At 49.1% G+C, this 21706-nt stretch overlaps 1 protein-coding gene across 3 annotated transcripts in view; it reads left to right on the top strand.

The window, feature by feature from the left end:
- Positions 1-21706, top strand: part of LOC129843471 (serine/threonine-protein phosphatase with EF-hands 1-like) — a 58457-nt gene that overhangs the window by 11112 nt on the left and 25639 nt on the right. For 2 of the 3 annotated variants that reach the window (XM_055912205.1, XM_055912204.1), the window contains exons 8-12: positions 1518-1564; positions 1669-1835; positions 2283-2319; positions 2449-2598; positions 8926-8994. In XM_055912205.1, coding sequence (XP_055768180.1) covers positions 1518-1564; positions 1669-1835; positions 2283-2319; positions 2449-2598; positions 8926-8994 — 470 coding nt within the window. The remainder of the gene's footprint in view (positions 1-1517; positions 1565-1668; positions 1836-2282; positions 2320-2448; positions 2599-8925; positions 8995-21706) is intronic. The other variant, XM_055912206.1, reaches the window with a different exon arrangement.

Genomic DNA, 21706 nt, shown 5'->3' on the forward strand with positions numbered 1-21706 from the left:
CACAACACTGACTGTCTAGGGCACAAGACTGACTGTCTAGTACACAATAACACAAGACTGACTGTCTAGTACACAACACTGACTGTCTAGGGCACAAGACTGAATATCTAGTACACAACACTGACTGTCTAGGGCACAAGACTGACTATCTAGTACACAATAACACAACACTGACTGTCTAGTACACAACACTGACTGTCTAGGGCACAAGACTGACTATCTAGTACACAACACTGACTGTCTAGGGCACAAGACTGACTATCTAGTACACAACACTGACTGTCTAGGGCACAAGACTGACTATCTAGTACACAACACTGACTGTCTAGGGCACAAGACTGACTATCTAGTACACAACACTGACTGTCTAGGGCACAAGACTGACTGTCTAGTACACAACACTGACTGTCTAGGGCACAAGACTGACTATCTAGTACACAACACTGACTGTCTAGGGCACAAGACTGACTGTCTAGTACACAATAACACAAGACTGACTGTCTAGTACACAACACTGACTGTCTAGGGCACAAGACTGAATATCTAGTACACAACACTGACTGTCTAGGGCACAAGACTGACTATCTAGTACACAATAACACAACACTGACTGTCTAGTACACAACACTGACTGTCTAGGGCACAAGACTGACTATCTAGTACACAAGACGGACTATCTAGGACACAAGACTGACTATCTAGTACACAAGACGGACTATCTAGGACACAAGACTGACTATCTAGGACACAAGACTGACTATCTAGTACACAAGACGGACTATCTAGGACACAAGACGGACTATCTAGGACACAAGACTGACTATCTAGGACACAAGACTGACTATCTAGTACACAAGACTGACTATCTAGGACACAAGACTGACTATCTAGGACACAACACTGACTGTCTAGGACACAACACTGACTATCTAGTACACAACACTGACTATCTAGGACACAAGACTGACTATCTAGTACACAAGACTGACTATCTAGGACACAAGACTGACTATCTAGTACACAAGACTGACTATCTAGGACACAAGACTGACTATCTAGGACACAAGACTGACTATCTAGTACACAAGACTGACTATCTAGGACACAACACTGACTATCTAGTACACAAGACTGACTATCTAGGACACAACACTGAGTATCTAGGACACAACACTGAGTATCTAGGACACAACAGCCCCTCAGCTCCCAAAATAGAGCTCTTGATCCCGGTTGTTTATATCCATAATGAAAAGACTGTGTTTCACCTCAACGGCCTCCTTCCCTGTAGTCAGAGACGCATCTCATCAAACTCAAGAATCCTTGAGACCAATGTTAAACACACACACAGAACATGAATGACTCATTTAATGGCAGAGAGCATGCTAATTAACTCTTGATTAACTCAGTTAACCAATTAACCCAGTCATTTTGGTTTCATATGCCATGGATGGTCTAATTTCTAGGAGGAAATGTGTCTACTACCTTCAAAATCTTCTAATGCTTGTCATTTTCTTCAGGAGATTTACATGGCCGACTAGATGACTTGCTGCTCATATTCTACAAGGTCAGGCTCTTGACATGATACTGTACATGCCGTAGTACTTGTGACACTACATGAATAGAAACAGTGGCCTACTTTTTCCATAGTAATTATTCCGTCTGTTTCAGAACGGCCTCCCCTCGGCAGAGACTCCGTACGTGTTCAACGGAGACTTTGTGGACCGAGGGAAGAAGTCTGTGGAGATCATTATCCTGCTGTTTGCCTACCTGCTCCTCTACCCTGACCACATGACCCTGAACAGAGGCAACCACGAGGACCACATCATGAACCTCCGGTAGTTACAAACACACACACACACACACACACACACACACACACACACACACACACACACACACACACAGACCACATGACCCTGAACAGAGGCAACCACGAGGACCACATCATGAACCTCCGGTAGTTACACACACACACACACACACACACACACACACACACACACACCACATGACCCTGAACAGAGGCAACCACGAGGACCACATCATGAACCAGATAGAGAAACACGTTAGCATTTCCATTCTAATTGTTCCTCGACAACCCCCAGCTGTTTCACACATCTATTCAGTTCTAGTACAAGCACACCTGTACAATGATTCAGATACAGGTTTTTATATACAAGACAACAAATGTTGCTTGGAACTGTCCTTTGTTGCACACAAGAACATGCAAGACAAGCACAACATTGCAGTATATTAACGCTGCTCTGTTTTCTGTTTTTCAGATATGGATTCACTAAAGAAGTTATGCAGAAGTACAAGGTAAAGTCCCCTTCACTGTTCACACCGGACCTATGTAGTTGTACTCACCGCCATCTAGTGGCAGCTTCTTGTCATGACCACTCTGCAGACATGTACACCTCGCTCTCTCTCGTTCTCTCTCCTCTGCAGACACATGGCAGGGACATCCTACTGCTGCTCCAGGATGTGTTCAGCCTCCTCCCCATAGCAACAGTCATCGACAACAAGGTGCTCATTGTCCACGGAGGAATATCAGACATGACGGACCTGGATTTCCTCAACTCTATAGAGAGACACAAGGTGAAAACAGATTGTAAACCTACAGGTACTGTGGGTCCTGTACTGTAGGTCCTGTACTGTAGGTCCTGTACTGTAGGTCCTGTACTGTAGGTCCTGTACTGTAGGTCCTGTACTGGGGGTCCTGTATTGTAGGTCCTGTACTGTAGGTCCTGTACTGTAGGTCCTGTACTGTAGGTCCTGTACTGTAGGTCGTGTACTGTGGGTCCTGTACTGTAGGTCCTGTACTGTAGGTCGTGTACTGTGGGTCCTGTACTGTAGGTCCTGTACTGTAGGTCCTGTACTGTAGATCCTGGGTAGTAGGTCCTGTACTCTAGGTCCTGTACTGTGGGTCCTGTACTGTAGGTCCTGTACTGTAGGTCCTGTACTGTAGATCCTGGGTAGTAGGTCCTGTACTGTAGGTCCTGTACTGTAGGTCCTGTACTGTAGGTCCTGTACTGTAGGTCCTGTACTGTAGGTCCTGTACTGTAGATCCTGGGTAGTAGGTCCTGTACTGTAGGTCCTGGGTAGTAGGTCCTGGGTAGTAGGTCCTGGGTAGTAGGTCCTGTACTCTAGGTCCTGTACTGTAGGTCCTGGGTAGTAGGTCCTGGGTAGTAGGTCCTGTATTGTGGGTCCTGTACTGTAGGTCCTGTACTGTAGGTCCTGTACTGTGGGTCCTGTACTGTAGGTCCTGGGTAGTAGGTCCTGTATTGTGGGTCCTGTACTGTGGGTCCTGTACTGTGGGTCCTGTACTGTAGGTCCTGTACTGTAGGTCCTGGGTAGTAGGTCCTGTACTGTAGGTCCTGTACTTTAGGTCCTGAGTAGTAGATCCTGGGTAGTAGGTCCTGTACTGTGGGTCCTGTAGTGTGGGTCCTGTACTGTGGGTCCTGTACTGTGGGTCCTGTACTGTGGGTCCTGTACTGTAGGTCCTGTACTGTGGGTCCTGTACTGTAGGTCCTGTACTGTAGGTCCTGTACTGTAGGTCCTGGGTAGTAGGTCCTGTACTGTAGGTCCTGTACTTTAGGTCCTGAGTAGTAGATCCTGGGTAGTAGGTCCTGTACTGTGGGTCCTGTACTGTAGGTCCTGTACTGTAGGTCCTGTACTGTGGGTCCTGTACTGTAGGTCCTGTACTGTAGGTCCTGTACTGTAGGTCCTGGGTACTAGGTCCTGTACTGTAGGTCCTGTACTGCAGGTCCTGTACTTTAGGTCCTGAGTAGTAGATCCTGGGTAGTAGGTCCTGTACTGTAGTTCATGTACTGTAGGTCCGGGGTAGTAGGTCCTGTACTGTAGGTCCTGTACTGTGGGTCCTGGGTAGTAGGTCCTGGGTAGTAGGTCCTGGGTAGTAGGTCATGTACTGTAGTTCATGTACTGTAGGTCCTGGGTAGTAGGTCCTGTACTGTAGGTCCTGTACTGTGGGTCCTGGGTAGTAGGTCCTGGGTAGTAGGTCCTGTACTGTAGGTCCTGGGTAGTAGGTCCTGTACTGTAGGTTCTGGGTAGTAGGTCCTGTACTGTAGGTCCTGTACTGTAGGTCCTGGGTAGTAGGTCCTGTACTGTAGGTCATGTACTGTAGGTCCTGGGTAGTAGGTCCTGTACTGTAGGTTCTGGGTACTAGGTCCTGTACTGTAGGTCCTGGGTAGTAGGTCCTGGGTACTAGGTCCTGGGTAGTAGGTCCTGTACTGTAGGTCCTGTACTGTGGGTCCTGGGTAGTAGGTCCTGGGTACTAGGTCCTGGGTAGTAGGTCCTGTACTGTGGGTCCTGTACTGTAGGTCCTGTACTGTAGGTCCTGTACTGTAGGTCCTGTACTGTAGGTCCTGTACTGTAGGTCCTGGGTAGTAGGTCCTGTACTGTAGGTTCTGGGTAGTAGGTCCTGTACTGTAGGTCCTGGGTAGTAGGTTCTGGGTAGTTGATCCTGGGTAGTAGGTCCTGTACTGTGGGTCCTGTACTGTAGGTCCTGTACTGTGGGTCCTGGGTAGTAGGTCCTGTACTGTAGTTCCTGTAATGTAGGTCCCTTACTGTAGGTCCTGAGTAGTAGGTCCTGTACTGTAGGTCATGTACTGTAGGTCCTGGGTAGTAGGTCCTGTACTGTAGGTTCTGGGTAGTAGGTCCTGTACTGTAGGTCCTGGGTAGTAGGTTCTGGGTAGTTGATCCTGGGTAGTAGGTCCTGGGTAGTAGGTCCTGTACTGTAGGTCCTGGGTACTAGGTCCTGGGTACTAGGTCCTGGGTACTAGGTCCTGTACTGTAGGTCCTGGGTAGTGGGTCCTGGGTAGTAGGTATTGTACTGTAGGTCCTGGGTAGTAGGTCTTGTACTGTAGGTCCTGGGTAGTAGGTCTTGAACTGTAGGTCCTGGGTAGTAGGTCCTGGGTAGTAGGTCCTGGGTAGTAGGTCCTGGGTAGTAGGTCTTGAACTGTAGGTCCTGGGTAGTAGGTCCTGGGTAGTAGGTCCTGTGTAGTAGGTCCTGGGTAGTAGGTATTGTACTGTAGGTCCTGGGTAGTAGGTCCTGGGTAGTAGGTCTTGTACTGTAGGTCCTGGGTAGTAGGTCCTGGGTAGTAGGTCTTGTACTGTAGGTTCTGGGTAGTAGGTCCTGGGTAGTAGGTCCTGGGTAGTAGGTCCTGGGTAGTAGGTCTTGTACTGTAGGTTCTGGGTAGTAGGTCCTGGGTAGTAGGTCTTGTACTGTAGGTTCTGGGTAGTAGGTCCTGGGTAGTAGGTCTTGTACTGTAGGTTCTGGGTAGTAGGTCCTGGGTAGTAGGTCCTGGGTAGTAGGTCTTGTACTGTAGGTTCTGGGTAGTAGGTCCTGGGTAGTAGGTCTTGTACTGTAGGTCCTGGGTAGTAGGTCCTGGGTAGTAGGTCTTGTACTGTAGGTCCTGGGTAGTAGATCCTGGGTAGTAGGTCCTGTACTGTAGGTTCTGGGTAGTAGGTTCTGGGTATTAGGTCCTGTACTGTAGGTTCTGGGTAGTAGGTCCTGGGTAGTAGGTCTTGTACTGTAGGTTCTGGGTAGTAGGTCCTGGGTAGTAGGTCCTGTACTCTAGGTCCTGTACTGTAGGTCCTGGGTAGTAGGTCCTGGGTAGTAGGTCCTGGGTAGTAGGTCCTGTATTGTGGGTCCTGTACTGTAGATCCTGGGTAGTAGGTCCTGTACTCTAGGTCCTGTACTGTAGGTCCTGGGTAGTAGGTCCTGGGTAGTAGGTCCTGTATTGTGGGTCCTGTACTGTAGGTCCTGTACTGTAGGTCCTGTACTGTGGGTCCTGTACTGTAGGTCCTGGGTAGTAGGTCCTGTACTGTGGGTCCTGTACTGTAGGTCCTGTACTGTAGGTCCTGGGTAGTAGGTCCTGTACTGTAGGTCCTGTACTTTAGGTCCTGAGTAGTAGATCCTGGGTAGTAGGTCCTGTACTGTGGGTCCTGTAGTGTGGGTCCTGTACTGTGGGTCCTGTACTGTGGGTCCTGTACTGTGGGTCCTGTACTGTAGGTCCTGTACTGTGGGTCCTGTACTGTAGGTCCTGTACTGTAGGTCCTGTACTGTAGGTCCTGGGTAGTAGGTCCTGTACTGTAGGTCCTGTACTTTAGGTCCTGAGTAGTAGATCCTGGGTAGTAGGTCCTGTACTGTGGGTCCTGTACTGTAGGTCCTGTACTGTAGGTCCTGTACTGTGGGTCCTGTACTGTAGGTCCTGTACTGTAGGTCCTGTACTGTAGGTCCTGGGTACTAGGTCCTGTGCTGTAGGTCCTGTACTGCAGGTCCTGTACTTTAGGTCCTGAGTAGTAGATCCTGGGTAGTAGGTCCTGTACTGTAGTTCATGTACTGTAGGTCCGGGGTAGTAGGTCCTGTACTGTAGGTCCTGTACTGTGGGTCCTGGGTAGTAGGTCCTGGGTAGTAGGTCCTGGGTAGTAGGTCCTGTACTGTAGTTCATGTACTGTAGGTCCTGGGTAGTAGGTCCTGTACTGTAGGTCCTGTACTGTGGGTCCTGGGTAGTAGGTCCTGGGTAGTAGGTCCTGGGTAGTAGGTCCTGTACTGTAGGTCCTGGGTAGTAGGTCCTGTACTGTAGGTTCTGGGTAGTAGGTCCTGTACTGTAGGTCCTGTACTGTAGGTCCTGGGTAGTAGGTCCTGTACTGTAGGTCATGTACTGTAGGTCCTGGGTAGTAGGTCCTGTACTGTAGGTTCTGGGTAGTAGGTCCTGTACTGTAGGTTCTGGGTACTAGGTCCTGTACTGTAGGTCCTGGGTAGTAGGTCCTGGGTACTAGGTCCTGGGTAGTAGGTCCTGTACTGTAGGTCCTGTACTGTGGGTCCTGGGTAGTAGGTCCTGGGTACTAGGTCCTGGGTAGTAGGTCCTGTACTGTGGGTCCTGTACTGTAGGTCCTGTACTGTAGGTCCTGTACTGTAGGTCCTGTACTGTAGGTCCTGTACTGTAGGTCCTGGGTAGTAGGTCCTGTACTGTAGGTTCTGGGTAGTAGGTCCTGTACTGTAGGTCCTGGGTAGTAGGTTCTGGGTAGTTGATCCTGGGTAGTAGGTCCTGTACTGTGGGTCCTGTACTGTAGGTCCTGTACTGTGGGTCCTGGGTAGTAGGTCCTGTACTGTAGTTCCTGTAATGTAGGTCCCTTACTGTAGGTCCTGAGTAGTAGGTCCTGTACTGTAGGTCATGTACTGTAGGTCCTGGGTAGTAGGTCCTGTACTGTAGGTTCTGGGTAGTAGGTCCTGTACTGTAGGTCCTGGGTAGTAGGTTCTGGGTAGTTGATCCTGGGTAGTAGGTCCTGGGTAGTAGGTCCTGTACTGTAGGTCCTGGGTACTAGGTCCTGGGTACTAGGTCCTGGGTACTAGGTCCTGTACTGTAGGTCCTGGGTAGTGGGTCCTGGGTAGTAGGTATTGTACTGTAGGTCCTGGGTAGTAGGTCTTGTACTGTAGGTCCTGGGTAGTAGGTCTTGAACTGTAGGTCCTGGGTAGTAGGTCCTGGGTAGTAGGTCCTGGGTAGTAGGTCCTGGGTAGTAGGTCTTGAACTGTAGGTCCTGGGTAGTAGGTCCTGGGTAGTAGGTCCTGTGTAGTAGGTCCTGGGTAGTAGGTATTGTACTGTAGGTCCTGGGTAGTAGGTCCTGGGTAGTAGGTCTTGTACTGTAGGTCCTGGGTAGTAGGTCCTGGGTAGTAGGTCTTGTACTGTAGGTTCTGGGTAGTAGGTCCTGGGTAGTAGGTCCTGGGTAGTAGGTCCTGGGTAGTAGGTCTTGTACTGTAGGTTCTGGGTAGTAGGTCCTGGGTAGTAGGTCTTGTACTGTAGGTTCTGGGTAGTAGGTCCTGGGTAGTAGGTCTTGTACTGTAGGTTCTGGGTAGTAGGTCCTGGGTAGTAGGTCCTGGGTAGTAGGTCTTGTACTGTAGGTTCTGGGTAGTAGGTCCTGGGTAGTAGGTCTTGTACTGTAGGTCCTGGGTAGTAGGTCCTGGGTAGTAGGTCTTGTACTGTAGGTCCTGGGTAGTAGATCCTGGGTAGTAGGTCCTGTACTGTAGGTTCTGGGTAGTAGGTTCTGGGTAGTAGGTCCTGTACTGTAGGTTCTGGGTAGTAGGTCCTGGGTAGTAGGTCTTGTACTGTAGGTTCTGGGTAGTAGGTCCTGGGTAGTAGGTCTTGTACTGTAGGTTCTGGGTAGTAGGTCCTGGGTAGTAGGTCCTGGGTAGTAGGTCTTGTACTGTAGGTTCTGGGTAGTAGGTCCTGGGTAGTAGGTCTTGTACTGTAGGTCCTGGGTAGTAGGTCCTGGGTAGTAGGTCTTGTACTGTAGGTCCTGGGTAGTAGATCCTGGGTAGTAGGTCCTGTACTGTAGGTTCTGGGTAGTAGGTTCTGGGTAGTAGGTCCTGTACTGTAGGTCCTGGGTAGTAGGTCCTGGGTAGTAGGTCTTGTACTGTAGGTCCTGGGTAGTAGGTCTTGTACTGTAGGTCCTGGGTAGTAGGTCCTGGGTAGTAGCCTATGAGGAAATGGTCCAGATATCAGAATGTGTGGTTGTTCCATTGAGAGAATCCTATGACCTTGTTTTCTGTCTACCAAACAGTCATTTGGGACAACAAAGATTCATCCTACTGTTCTCTAGCCTGCAATCCACACTGGCTCGGATAGAACTGAAGGACTGTTCCACTGGCTAGCCGGGCTAGTAGACCACAATTTTACTAGCTCGGGTCCGAAATAAGTGCCATGAGATCTTTGAAAATACAAAATATCCTTAGCGGCAGGGCTAGTTGGACACATTTTTCTACTGACCCGGTCTGAAACGTACTAGCCTCGGGCTACCAGACTGGCTTCATTTCAATCCCTGACTGTAGTGAAACAGAGTGACATTCAGTCAGTGGTCATTCAAGATAACTGTACTCTCTTTCCTCTGTCTATTCATTTGCAGGTGAAATCTGCCCTGAGGCTTCCTAGGAAGAGTCTGAACCATCTGGAGGTGACTAGGAGCAGTAGACAGGTCAGGTCCTGATACAGTAGGATGACTAGAAGCAGTAGACAGGTCAGGTCCTGATACAGTAGGATGACTAGAAGCAGTAGACAGGTCAGGTCCTGATACAGTAGGATGACTAGGAGCAGTAGACAGGTCAGGTCCTGATACAGTAGGATGACTAGGAGCAGTAGACAGGTCAGGTCCTGATACAGTAGGATGACTAGGAGCAGTAGACAGGTCAGGTCCTGATACAGTAGGATGGAGGTGACTAGGAGCAGTAGACAGGTCAGGTCCTGATACAGTAGGATGACTAGGAGCAGTAGACAGGTCAGGAGCAGTAGACAGGTCAGGTCCTGATACAGTAGGGTGACTAGGAGCAGTAGACAGGTCAGGTCCTGATACAGTAGGATGACTAGGAGCAGTAGACAGGTCAGGTCCTGATACAGTAGGATGGAGGTGACTAGGAGCAGTAGACAGGTCAGTTCCTGATACAGTAGAATGACTAGGAGCAGTAGACAGGTCAGTTCCTGATACAGTAGGATGACTAGGAGCAGTAGACAGGTCAGGTCCTGACACAGTAGGATGGAGGTGACTAGGAGCAGTAGTCAGGTCAGGTCCTGATACAGTAGGACAAAGGTGACTAGGAGCAGTAGACAGGTCAGGTCCTGATACAGTAGGACGGAGGTGACTAGGAGCAGTAGTCAGGTCAGGTCCTGATACAGTAGGATGACTAGGAGCAGTAGACAGGTCAGGTCCTGATACAGTAGGACGGAGGTGACTAGGAGCAGTAGTCAGGTCAGGTCCTGATACAGTAGGATGACTAGGAGCAGTAGACAGGTCAGGTCCTGATACAGTAGGATGACTAGGAGCAGTAGACAGGTCAGGTCCTGATACAGTAGGATGACTAGGAGCAGTAGACAGGTCAGGTCCTGATACAGTAGGATGACTAGGAGCAGTAGACAGGTCAGGTCCTGATACAGTAGGATGGAGGTGACTAGGAGCAGTAGACAGGTCAGGTCCTGATACAGTAGGATGACTAGGAGCAGTAGACAGGTCAGGTCCTGATACAGTAGGATGACTAGGAGCAGTAGACAGGTCAGGTCCTGATACAGTAGGGTGACTAGGAGCAGTAGACAGGTCAGGTCCTGATACAGTAGGATGACTAGGAGCAGTAGACAGGTCAGGTCCTGATACAGTAGGATGGAGGTGACTAGGAGCAGTAGACAGGTCAGTTCCTGATACAGTAGAATGACTAGGAGCAGTAGACAGGTCAGTTCCTGATACAGTAGGATGACTAGGAGCAGTAGACAGGTCAGGTCCTGACACAGTAGGATGGAGGTGACTAGGAGCAGTAGTCAGGTCAGGTCCTGATACAGTAGGACGGAGGTGACTAGGAGCAGTAGACAGGTCAGGTCCTGATACAGTAGGACCGAGGTGACTAGGAGCAGTAGTCAGGTCAGGTCCTGATACAGTAGGATGACTAGGAGCAGTAGACAGGTCAGGTCCTGATACAGTAGGATGACTAGGAGCAGTAGACAGGTCAGGTCCTGATACAGTAGGACGGAGGTGACTAGGAGCAGTAGTCAGGTCAGGTCCTGATACAGTAGGATGACTAGGAGCAGTAGACAGGTCAGTTCCTGATACAGTAGAATGACTAGGAGCAGTAGACAGGTCAGGTCCTGATACAGTAGGATGACTAGGAGCAGTAGACAGGTCAGTTCCTGATACAGTAGAATGACTAGGAGCAGTAGACAGGTCAGGTCCTGATACAGTAGGATGACTAGGAGCAGTAGACAGGTCAGTTGCTGATACAGTAGAATGACTAGGAGCAGTAGACAGGTCAGGTCCTGATACAGTAGAATGACTAGGAGCAGTAGACAGGTCAGGTCCTGATACAGTAGGATGACTAGGAGCAGTAGACAGGTCAGGTCCTGATACAGTAGGATGAATAGGAGCAGTAGACAGGTCAGTTCCTGATACAGTAGGATGACTAGGAGCAGTAGACAGGTCAGGTCCTGATACAGTAGGATGACTAGGAGCAGTAGACAGGTCAGGTACTGATACAGTAGGATGACTAGGAGCAGTAGACAGGTCAGGTCCTGATACAGTAGGATGAATAGGAGCAGTAGACAGGCCAGGTCCTGATACAGTAGGATGACTAGGAGCAGTAGACAGGTCAGTTCCTGATACAGTAGGATGACTAGGAGCAGTAGACAGGCCAGGTCCTGATACAGTAGGATGACTAGGAGCAGTAGACAGGTCAGGTCCTGATACAGTAGGATGGAGGTGACTAGGAGCAGTAGACAGGTCAGTTCCTGATACAGTAGGATGACTAGGAGCAGTAGACAGGTCAGTTCCTGATACAGTAGGATGAATAGGAGCAGTAGACAGGTCAGTTCCTGATACAGTAGGATGGTGGTGACTAGGAGCAGTAGACAGGTCAGTTCCTGATACAGTAGGATGACTAGGAGCAGTAGACAGGTCAGTTCCTGATACAGTAGGATGGAGGTGACTAGGAGCAGTAGACAGGTCAGTTCCTGATACAGTAGGATGAATAGGAGCAGTAGACAGGTCAGTTCCTGATACAGTAGGATGAATAGGAGCAGTAGACAGGTCAGTTCCTGATACAGTAGGATGACTAGGAGCAGTAGACAGGTCAGTTCCTGATACAGTAGGATGGTGGTGACTAGGAGCAGTAGACAGGTCAGTTCCTGATACAGTAGGATGAATAGGAACAGTAGACAGGTCAGTTCCTGATACAGTAGGATGACTAGGAGCAGTAGACAGGTCAGTTCCTGATACAGTAGGATGACTAGGAGCAGTAGACAGGTCATGTCCTGATACAGTAGGATGGAGGTGACTAGGAGCAGTAGACAGGTCAGTTCCTGATACAGTAGGATGAATAGGAGCAGTAGACAGGTCAGGTCCTGATACAGTAGGATGACTAGGAGCAGTAGACAGGTCAGTTCCTGATACAGTAGGATGACTAGGAGCAGTAGACGGGTCATGTCCTGATACAGTAGGATGGAGGTGACTAGGAGCAGTAGACAGGTCATGTCCTGATACAGTAGGATGAATAGGAGCAGTAGACAGGTCAGGTCCTGATACAGTAGGATGGAGGTGACTAGGAGCAGTAGACAGGCCATGTCCTGATACAGTAGGATGACTAGGAGCAGTAGACAGGTCAGGTCCTGATACAGTAGGATGGAGGTGACTAGGAGCAGTAGACAGGTCAGGTACTGATACAGTAGGATGAATAGGAGCAGTAGACAGGTCAGGTCCTGATACAGTAGGATGACTAGGAGCAGTAGACAGGTCAGGTCCTGATACAGTAGGATGACTAGGAGCAGTAGACAGGTCAGGTCCTGATACAGTAGGATGACTAGGAGCAGTAGACAGGTCAGGTCCTGATAAAGTAGGATGACTAGGAGCAGTAGACAGGTCAGTTCCTGATACAGTAGAATGACTAGGAGCAGTAGACAGGTCAGGTCCTGATACAGTAGGATGACTAGGAGCAGTAGACAGGTCAGTTCCTGATACAGTAGAATGACTAGGAGCAGTAGACAGGTCAGGTCCTGATACAGTAGGATGACTAGGAGCAGTAGACAGGTCAGTTCCTGATACAGTAGAATGACTAGGAGCAGTAGACAGGTCAGGTCCTGATACAGTAGGATGACTAGGAGCAGTAGACAGGTCAGTTCCTGATACAGTAGAATGACTAGGAGCAGTAGACAGGTCAGGTCCTGATACAGTAGGATGACTAGGAGCAGTAGACAGGTCAGGTCCTGATACAGTAGGATGGAGGTGACTAGGAGCAGTAGACAGGTCAGGTACTGATACAGTAGGATGAATAGGAGCCGTAGACAGGTCAGGTCCTGATACAGTAGGATGACTAGGAGCAGTAGACAGGTCAGGTCCTGATACAGTAGGATGACTAGGAGCAGTAGACAGGTCAGGTCCTGATACAGTAGGATGAATAGGAGCAGTAGACAGGTCAGGTCCTGATACAGTAGGATGACTAGGAGCAGTAGACAGGTCAGGTCCTGATACAGTAGGATGACTAGGAGCAGTAGACAGGTCAGGTACTGATACAGTAGGATGAATAGGAGCCGTAGACAGGTCAGGTCCTGATACAGTAGGATGACTAGGAGCAGTAGACAGGTCAGGTCCTGATACAGTAGGATGACTAGGAGCAGTAGACAGGTCAGGTCCTGATACAGTAGGATGAATAGGAGCAGTAGACAGGTCAGGTCCTGATACAGTAGGATGACTAGGAGCAGTAGACAGGTCAGGTCCTGATACAGTAGGATGACTAGGAGCAGTAGACAGGTCAGGTACTGATAGAGTAGGATGACTAGGAGCAGTAGACAGGTCAGGTCCTGATACAGTAGGATGAATAGGAGCAGTAGACAGGCCAGGTCCTGATACAGTAGGATGACTAGGAGCAGTAGACAGGTCAGTTCCTGATACAGTAGGATGACTAGGAGCAGTAGACAGGCCAGGTCCTGATACAGTAGGATGACTAGGAGCAGTAGACAGGTCAGGTCCTGATACAGTAGGATGGAGGTGACTAGGAGCAGTAGACAGGTCAGTTCCTGATACAGTAGGATGACTAGGAGCAGTAGACAGGTCAGTTCCTGATACAGTAGGATGAATAGGAGCAGTAGACAGGTCAGTTCCTGATACAGTAGGATGGTGGTGACTAGGAGCAGTAGACAGGTCAGTTCCTGATACAGTAGGATGACTAGGAGCAGTAGACAGGTCAGTTCCTGATACAGTAGGATGAATAGGAGCAGTAGACAGGTCAGTTCCTGATACAGTAGGATGAATAGGAGCAGTAGACAGGTCAGTTCCTGATACAGTAGGATGACTAGGAGCAGTAGACAGGTCAGTTCCTGATACAGTAGGATGGTGGTGACTAGGAGCAGTAGACAGGTCAGTTCCTGATACAGTAGGATGAATAGGAGCAGTAGACAGGTCAGTTCCTGATACAGTAGGATGACTAGGAGCAGTAGACAGGTCAGTTCCTGATACAGTAGGATGACTAGGAGCAGTAGACAGGTCAGGTCCTGATGCAGTAGGATGACTAGGAGCAGTAGACAGGTCAGTTCCTGATACAGTAGAATGACTAGGAGCAGTAGACAGGTCAGGTCCTGATACAGTAGGATGACTAGGAGCAGTAGACAGGTCAGTTCCTGATACAGTAGAATGACTAGGAGCAGTAGACAGGTCAGGTCCTGATACAGTAGGATGAATAGGAGCAGTAGACAGGTCAGGTCCTGATACAGTAGGATGGAGGTGACTAGGAGCAGTAGACAGGCCATGTCCTGATACAGTAGGATGACTAGGAGCAGTAGACAGGTCAGGTCCTGATACAGTAGGATGGAGGTGACTAGGAGCAGTAGACAGGTCAGGTACTGATACAGTAGGATGAATAGGAGCAGTAGACAGGTCAGGTCCTGATACAGTAGGATGACTAGGAGCAGTAGACAGGTCAGGTCCTGATACAGTAGGATGAATAGGAGCAGTAGACAGGTCAGGTCCTGATACAGTAGGATGGAGGTGACTAGGAGCAGTAGACAGGCCATGTCCTGATACAGTAGGATGACTAGGAGCAGTAGACAGGTCAGGTCCTGATACAGTAGGATGGAGGTGACTAGGAGCAGTAGACAGGTCAGGTACTGATACAGTAGGATGAATAGGAGCAGTAGACAGGTCAGGTCCTGATACAGTAGGATGACTAGGAGCAGTAGACAGGTCAGGTCCTGATACAGTAGGATGACTAGGAGCAGTAGACAGGTCAGGTCCTGATACAGTAGGATGACTAGGAGCAGTAGACAGGTCAGGTCCTGATAAAGTAGGATGACTAGGAGCAGTAGACAGGTCAGTTCCTGATACAGTAGAATGACTAGGAGCAGTAGACAGGTCAGGTCCTGATACAGTAGGATGACTAGGAGCAGTAGACAGGTCAGTTCCTGATACAGTAGAATGACTAGGAGCAGTAGACAGGTCAGGTCCTGATACAGTAGGATGACTAGGAGCAGTAGACAGGTCAGTTCCTGATACAGTAGAATGACTAGGAGCAGTAGACAGGTCAGGTCCTGATACAGTAGGATGACTAGGAGCAGTAGACAGGTCAGTTCCTGATACAGTAGAATGACTAGGAGCAGTAGACAGGTCAGGTCCTGATACAGTAGGATGACTAGGAGCAGTAGACAGGTCAGGTCCTGATACAGTAGGATGGAGGTGACTAGGAGCAGTAGACAGGTCAGGTACTGATACAGTAGGATGAATAGGAGCCGTAGACAGGTCAGGTCCTGATACAGTAGGATGACTAGGAGCAGTAGACAGGTCAGGTCCTGATACAGTAGGATGACTAGGAGCAGTAGACAGGTCAGGTCCTGATACAGTAGGATGAATAGGAGCAGTAGACAGGTCAGGTCCTGATACAGTAGGATGACTAGGAGCAGTAGACAGGTCAGGTCCTGATACAGTAGGATGACTAGGAGCAGTAGACAGGTCAGGTACTGATACAGTAGGATGACTAGGAGCAGTAGACAGGTCAGGTCCTGATACAGTAGGATGAATAGGAGCAGTAGACAGGCCAGGTCCTGATACAGTAGGATGACTAGGAGCAGTAGACAGGTCAGTTCCTGATACAGTAGGATGACTAGGAGCAGTAGACAGGCCAGGTCCTGATACAGTAGGATGACTAGGAGCAGTAGACAGGTCAGGTCCTGATACAGTAGGATGGAGGTGACTAGGAGCAGTAGACAGGTCAGTTCCTGATACAGTAGGATGACTAGGAGCAGTAGACAGGTCAGTTCCTGATACAGTAGGATGAATAGGAGCAGTAGACAGGTCAGTTCCTGATACAGTAGGATGGTGGTGACTAGGAGCAGTAGACAGGTCAGTTCCTGATACAGTAGGATGACTAGGAGCAGTAGACAGGTCAGTTCCTGATACAGTAGGATGAATAGGAGCAGTAGACAGGTCAGTTCCTGATACAGTAGGATGAATAGGAGCAGTAGACAGGTCAGTTCCTGATACAGTAGGATGACTAGGAGCAGTAGACAGGTCAGTTCCTGATACAGTAGGATGGTGGTGACTAGGAGCAGTAGACAGGTCAGTTCCTGATACAGTAGGATGAATAGGAGCAGTAGACAGGTCAGTTCCTGATACAGTAGGATGACTAGGAGCAGTAGACAGGTCAGTTCCTGATACAGTAGGATGACTAGGAGCAGTAGACAGGTCAGGTCCTGATACAGTAGGATGACTAGGAGCAGTAGACAGGTCAGTTCCTGATACAGTAGAATGACTAGGAGCAGTAGACAGGTCAGGTCCTGATACAGTAGGATGACTAGGAGCAGTAGACAGGTCAGTTCCTGATACAGTAGAATGACTAGGAGCAGTAGACAGGTCAGGTCCTGATACAGTAGGATGAATAGGAGCAGTAGACAGGTCAGGTCCTGATACAGTAGGATGGAGGTGACTAGGAGCAATAGACAGGCCATGTCCTGATACAGTAGGATGACTAGGAGCAGTAGACAGGTCAGGTCCTGATACAGTAGGATGGAGGTGACTAGGAGCAGTAGACAGGTCAGGTACTGATACAGTAGGATGAATAGGAGCAGTAGACAGGTCAGGTCCTGATACAGTAGGATGACTAGGAGCAGTAGACAGGTCAGGTCCTGATACAGTAGGATGACTAGGAGCAGTAGACAGGTCAGGTCCTGATACAGTAGGATGACTAGGAGCAGTAGACAGGTCATTTCCTGATACAGTAGAATGACTAGGAGCAGTAGACAGGTCAGGTCCTGATACAGTAGGATGAATAGGAGCAGTAGACAGGTCAGGTCCTGATACAGTAGGATGGAGGTGACTAGGAGCAGTAGACAGGCCATGTCCTGATACAGTAGGATGACTAGGAGCAGTAGACAGGTCAGGTCCTGATACAGTAGGATGGAGGTGACTAGGAGCAGTAGACAGGTCAGTTCCTGATACAGTAGAATGACTAGGAGCAGTAGACAGGTCAGGTCCTGATACAGTAGGATGACTAGGAGCAGTAGACAGGTCAGGTCCTGATACAGTAGAATGACTAGGAGCAGTAGACAGGTCAGGTCCTGATACAGTAGGATGACTAGGAGCAGTAGACAGGTCAGGTCCTGATACAGTAGGATGGAGGTGACTAGGAGCAGTAGACAGGTCAGGTACTGATACAGTAGGATGAATAGGAGCAGTAGACAGGTCAGGTCCTGATACAGTAGGATGACTAGGAGCAGTAGACAGGTCAGGTCCTGATACAGTAGGATGACTAGGAGCAGTAGACAGGTCAGGTCCTGATACAGTAGGATGAATAGGAGCAGTAGACAGGTCTGGTCCTGATACAGTAGGATGACTAGGAGCAGTAGACAGGTCAGGTCCTGATACAGTAGGATGACTAGGAGCAGTAGACAGGTCAGGTACTGATACAGTAGGATGACTAGGAGCAGTAGACAGGTCAGGTCCTGATACAGTAGGATGAATAGGAGCAGTAGACAGGCCAGGTCCTGATACAGTAGGATGACTAGGAGCAGTAGACAGGTCAGTTCCTGATACAGTAGGATGACTAGGAGCAGTAGACAGGCCAGGTCCTGATACAGTAGGATGACTAGGAGCAGTAGACAGGTCAGGTCCTGATACAGTAGGATGGAGGTGACTAGGAGCAGTAGACCGGTCAGTTCCTGATACAGTAGGATGACTAGGAGCAGTAGACAGGTCAGTTCCTGATACAGTAGGATGAATAGGAGCAGTAGACAGGTCAGTTCCTGATACAGTAGGATGGTGGTGACTAGGAGCAGTAGACAGGTCAGTTCCTGATACAGTAGGATGACTAGGAGCAGTAGACAGGTCAGTTCCTGATACAGTAGGATGAATAGGAGCAGTAGACAGGTCAGTTCCTGATACAGTAGGATGAATAGGAGCAGTAGACAGGTCAGTTCCTGATACAGTAGGATGACTAGGAGCAGTAGACAGGTCAGTTCCTGATACAGTAGGATGGTGGTGACTAGGAGCAGTAGACAGGTCAGTTCCTGATACAGTAGGATGAATAGGAGCAGTAGACAGGTCAGTTCCTGATACAGTAGGATGACTAGGAGCAATAGACAGGTCAGTTCCTGATACAGTAGGATGACTAGGAGCAGTAGACAGGTCAGGTCCTGATACAGTAGGATGACTAGGAGCAGTAGACAGGTCAGTTCCTGATACAGTAGAATGACTAGGAGCAGTAGACAGGTCAGGTTCTGATACAGTAGGATGACTAGGAGCAGTAGTCAGGTCAGTTCCTGATACAGTAGAATGACTAGGAGCAGTAGACAGGTCAGGTCCTGATACAGTAGGATGAATAGGAGCAGTAGACAGGTCAGGTCCTGATACAGTAGGATGGAGGTGACTAGGAGCAGTAGACAGGCCATGTCCTGATACAGTAGGATGACTAGGAGCAGTAGACAGGTCAGGTCCTGATACAGTAGGATGGAGGTGACTAGGAGCAGTAGACAGGTCAGGTACTGATACAGTAGGATGAATAGGAGCAGTAGACAGGTCAGGTCCTGATACAGTAGGATGACTAGGAGCAGTAGACAGGTCAGGTCCTGATACAGTAGGATGACTAGGAGCAGTAGACAGGTCAGGTCCTGATACAGTAGGATGACTAGGAGCAGTAGACAGGTCAGTTCCTGATACAGTAGAATGACTAGGAGCAGTAGACAGGTCAGGTCCTGATACAGTAGGATGAATAGGAGCAGTAGACAGGTCAGGTCCTGATACAGTAGGATGGAGGTGACTAGGAGCAGTAGACAGGCCATGTCCTGATACAGTAGGATGACTAGGAGCAGTAGACAGGTCAGGTCCTGATACAGTAGGATGGAGGTGACTAGGAGCAGTAGACAGGTCAGGTACTGATACAGTAGGATGAATAGGAGCAGTAGACAGGTCAGGTCCTGATACAGTAGGATGACTAGGAGCAGTAGACAGGTCAGGTCCTGATACAGTAGGATGACTAGGAGCAGTAGACAGGTCAGGTCCTGATACAGTAGGATGACTAGGAGCAGTAGACAGGTCAGTTCCTGATACAGTAGAATGACTAGGAGCAGTAGACAGGTCAGGTCCTGATACAGTAGGATGACTAGGAGCAGTAGACAGGTCAGTTCCTGATACAGTAGAATGACTAGGAGCAGTAGACAGGTCAGGTCCTGATACAGTAGGATGACTAGGAGCAGTAGACAGGTCAGTTCCTGATACAGTAGAATGACTAGGAGCAGTAGACAGGTCAGGTCCTGATACAGTAGGATGACTAGGAGCAGTAGACAGGTCAGTTCCTGATACAGTAGAATGACTAGGAGCAGTAGACAGGTCAGGTCCTGATACAGTAGGATGACTAGGAGCAGTAGACAGGTCAGGTCCTGATACAGTAGGATGGAGGTGACTAGGAGCAGTAGACAGGTCAGGTACTGATACAGTAGGATGAATAGGAGCAGTAGACAGGTCAGGTCCTGATGCAGTAGGATGACTAGGAGCAGTAGACAGGTCAGGTCCTGATACAGTAGGATGACTAGGAGCAGTAGACAGGTCAGGTCCTGATACAGTAGGATGACTAGGAGCAGTAGACAGGTCAGTTCCTGATACAGTAGGATGACTAGGAGCAGTAGACAGGTCAGGTCCTGATACAGTAGGATGACTAGGAGCAGTAGACAGGTCAGGTACTGATACAGTAGGATGACTAGGAGCAGTAGACAGGTCAGGTCCTGATACAGTAGGATGAATAGGAGCAGTAGACAGGCCAGGTCCTGATACAGTAGGATGAATAGGAGCAGTAGACAGGCCAGGTCCTGATACAGTAGGATGACTAGGAGCAGTAGACAGGTCAGTTCCTGATACAGTAGGATGACTAGGAGCAGTAGACAGGCCAGGTCCTGATACAGTAGGATGACTAGGAGCAGTAGACAGGTCAGGTCCTGATACAGTAGGATGGAGGTGACTAGGAGCAGTAGACAGGTCAGTTCCTGATACAGTAGGATGACTAGGAGCAGTAGACAGGTCAGTTCCTGATGCAGTAGGATGAATAGGAGCAGTAGACAGGTCAGTTCCTGATACAGTAGGATGGTGGTGACTAGGAGCAGTAGACAGGTCAGTTCCTGATACAGTAGGATGACTAGGAGCAGTAGACAGGTCAGTTCCTGATACAGTAGGATGAATAGGAGCAGTAGACAGGTCAGTTCCTGATACAGTAGGATGAATAGGAGCAGTAGACAGGTCAGTTCCTGATACAGTAGGATGACTAGGAGCAGTAGACAGGTCAGTTCCTGATACAGTAGGATGACTAGGAGCAGTAGACAGGTCAGGTCCTGATACAGTAGGATGAATAGGAGCAGTAGACAGGTCAGTTCCTGATACAGTAGGATGAATAGGAGCAGTAGACAGGTCAGTTCCTGATACAGTAGGATGACTAGGAGCAGTAGACAGGTCAGTTCCTGATACAGTAGGATGACTAGGAGCAGTAGACAGGTCAGTTCCTGATACAGTAGAATGACTAGGAGCAGTAGACAGGTCAGGTCCTGATACAGTAGGATGACTAGGAGCAGTAGACAGGTCAGGTCCTGATACAGTAGGATGACTAGGAGTAGTAGACAGGTCAGTTCCTGATACAGTATAATGACTAGGAGCAGTAGACAGGTCAGGTCCTGATACAGTAGGATGAATAGGAGCAGTAGACAGGTCAGGTCCTGATACAGTAGGATGGAGGTGACTAGGAGCAGTAGACAGGTCAGGTACTGATACAGTAGGATGAATAGGAGCAGTAGACAGGTCAGGTCCTGATACAGTAGGATGACTAGGAGCAGTAGACAGGTCAGGTCCTGATACAGTAGGATGACTAGGAGCAGTAGACAGGTCAGGTCCTGATACAGTAGGATGACTAGGAGCAGTAGACAGGTCAGTTCCTGATACAGTAGAATGACTAGGAGCAGTAGACAGGTCAGGTCCTGATACAGTAGGATGACTAGGAGCAGTAGACAGGTCAGTTCCTGATACAGTAGAATGACTAGGAGCAGTAGACAGGTCAGGTCCTGATACAGTAGGATGGAGGTGACTAGGAGCAGTAGACAGGTCAGGTACTGATACAGTAGGATGAATAGGAGCAGTAGACAGGTCAGGTCCTGATACAGTAGGATGACTAGGAGCAGTAGACAGGTCAGTTCCTGATACAGTAGGATGACTAGGAGCAGTAGACAGGTCAGTTCCTGATACAGTAGGATGGTGGTGACTAGGAGCAGTAGACAGGTCAGTTCCTGATACAGTAGGATGAATAGGAGCAGTAGACAGGTCAGTTCCTGATACAGTAGGATGACTAGGAGCAGTAGACAGGTCAGTTCCTGATACAGTAGGATGACTAGGAGCAGTAGACAGGTCAGGTCCTGATACAGTAGGATGACTAGGAGCAGTAGACAGGTCAGTTCCTGATACAGTAGAATGACTAGGAGCAGTAGACAGGTCAGGTCCTGATACAGTAGGATGACTAGGAGCAGTAGACAGGTCAGTTCCTGATACAGTAGAATGACTAGGAGCAGTAGACAGGTCAGGTCCTGATACAGTAGGATGAATAGGAGCAGTAGACAGGTCAGGTCCTGATACAGTAGGATGGAGGTGACTAGGAGCAATAGACAGGCCATGTCCTGATACAGTAGGATGACTAGGAGCAGTAGAC

The sequence above is a fragment of the Salvelinus fontinalis genome, unplaced genomic scaffold (assembly GCF_029448725.1).
Source record: "Salvelinus fontinalis isolate EN_2023a unplaced genomic scaffold, ASM2944872v1 scaffold_0142, whole genome shotgun sequence".
NCBI lineage: Eukaryota > Metazoa > Chordata > Actinopteri > Salmoniformes > Salmonidae > Salvelinus > Salvelinus fontinalis.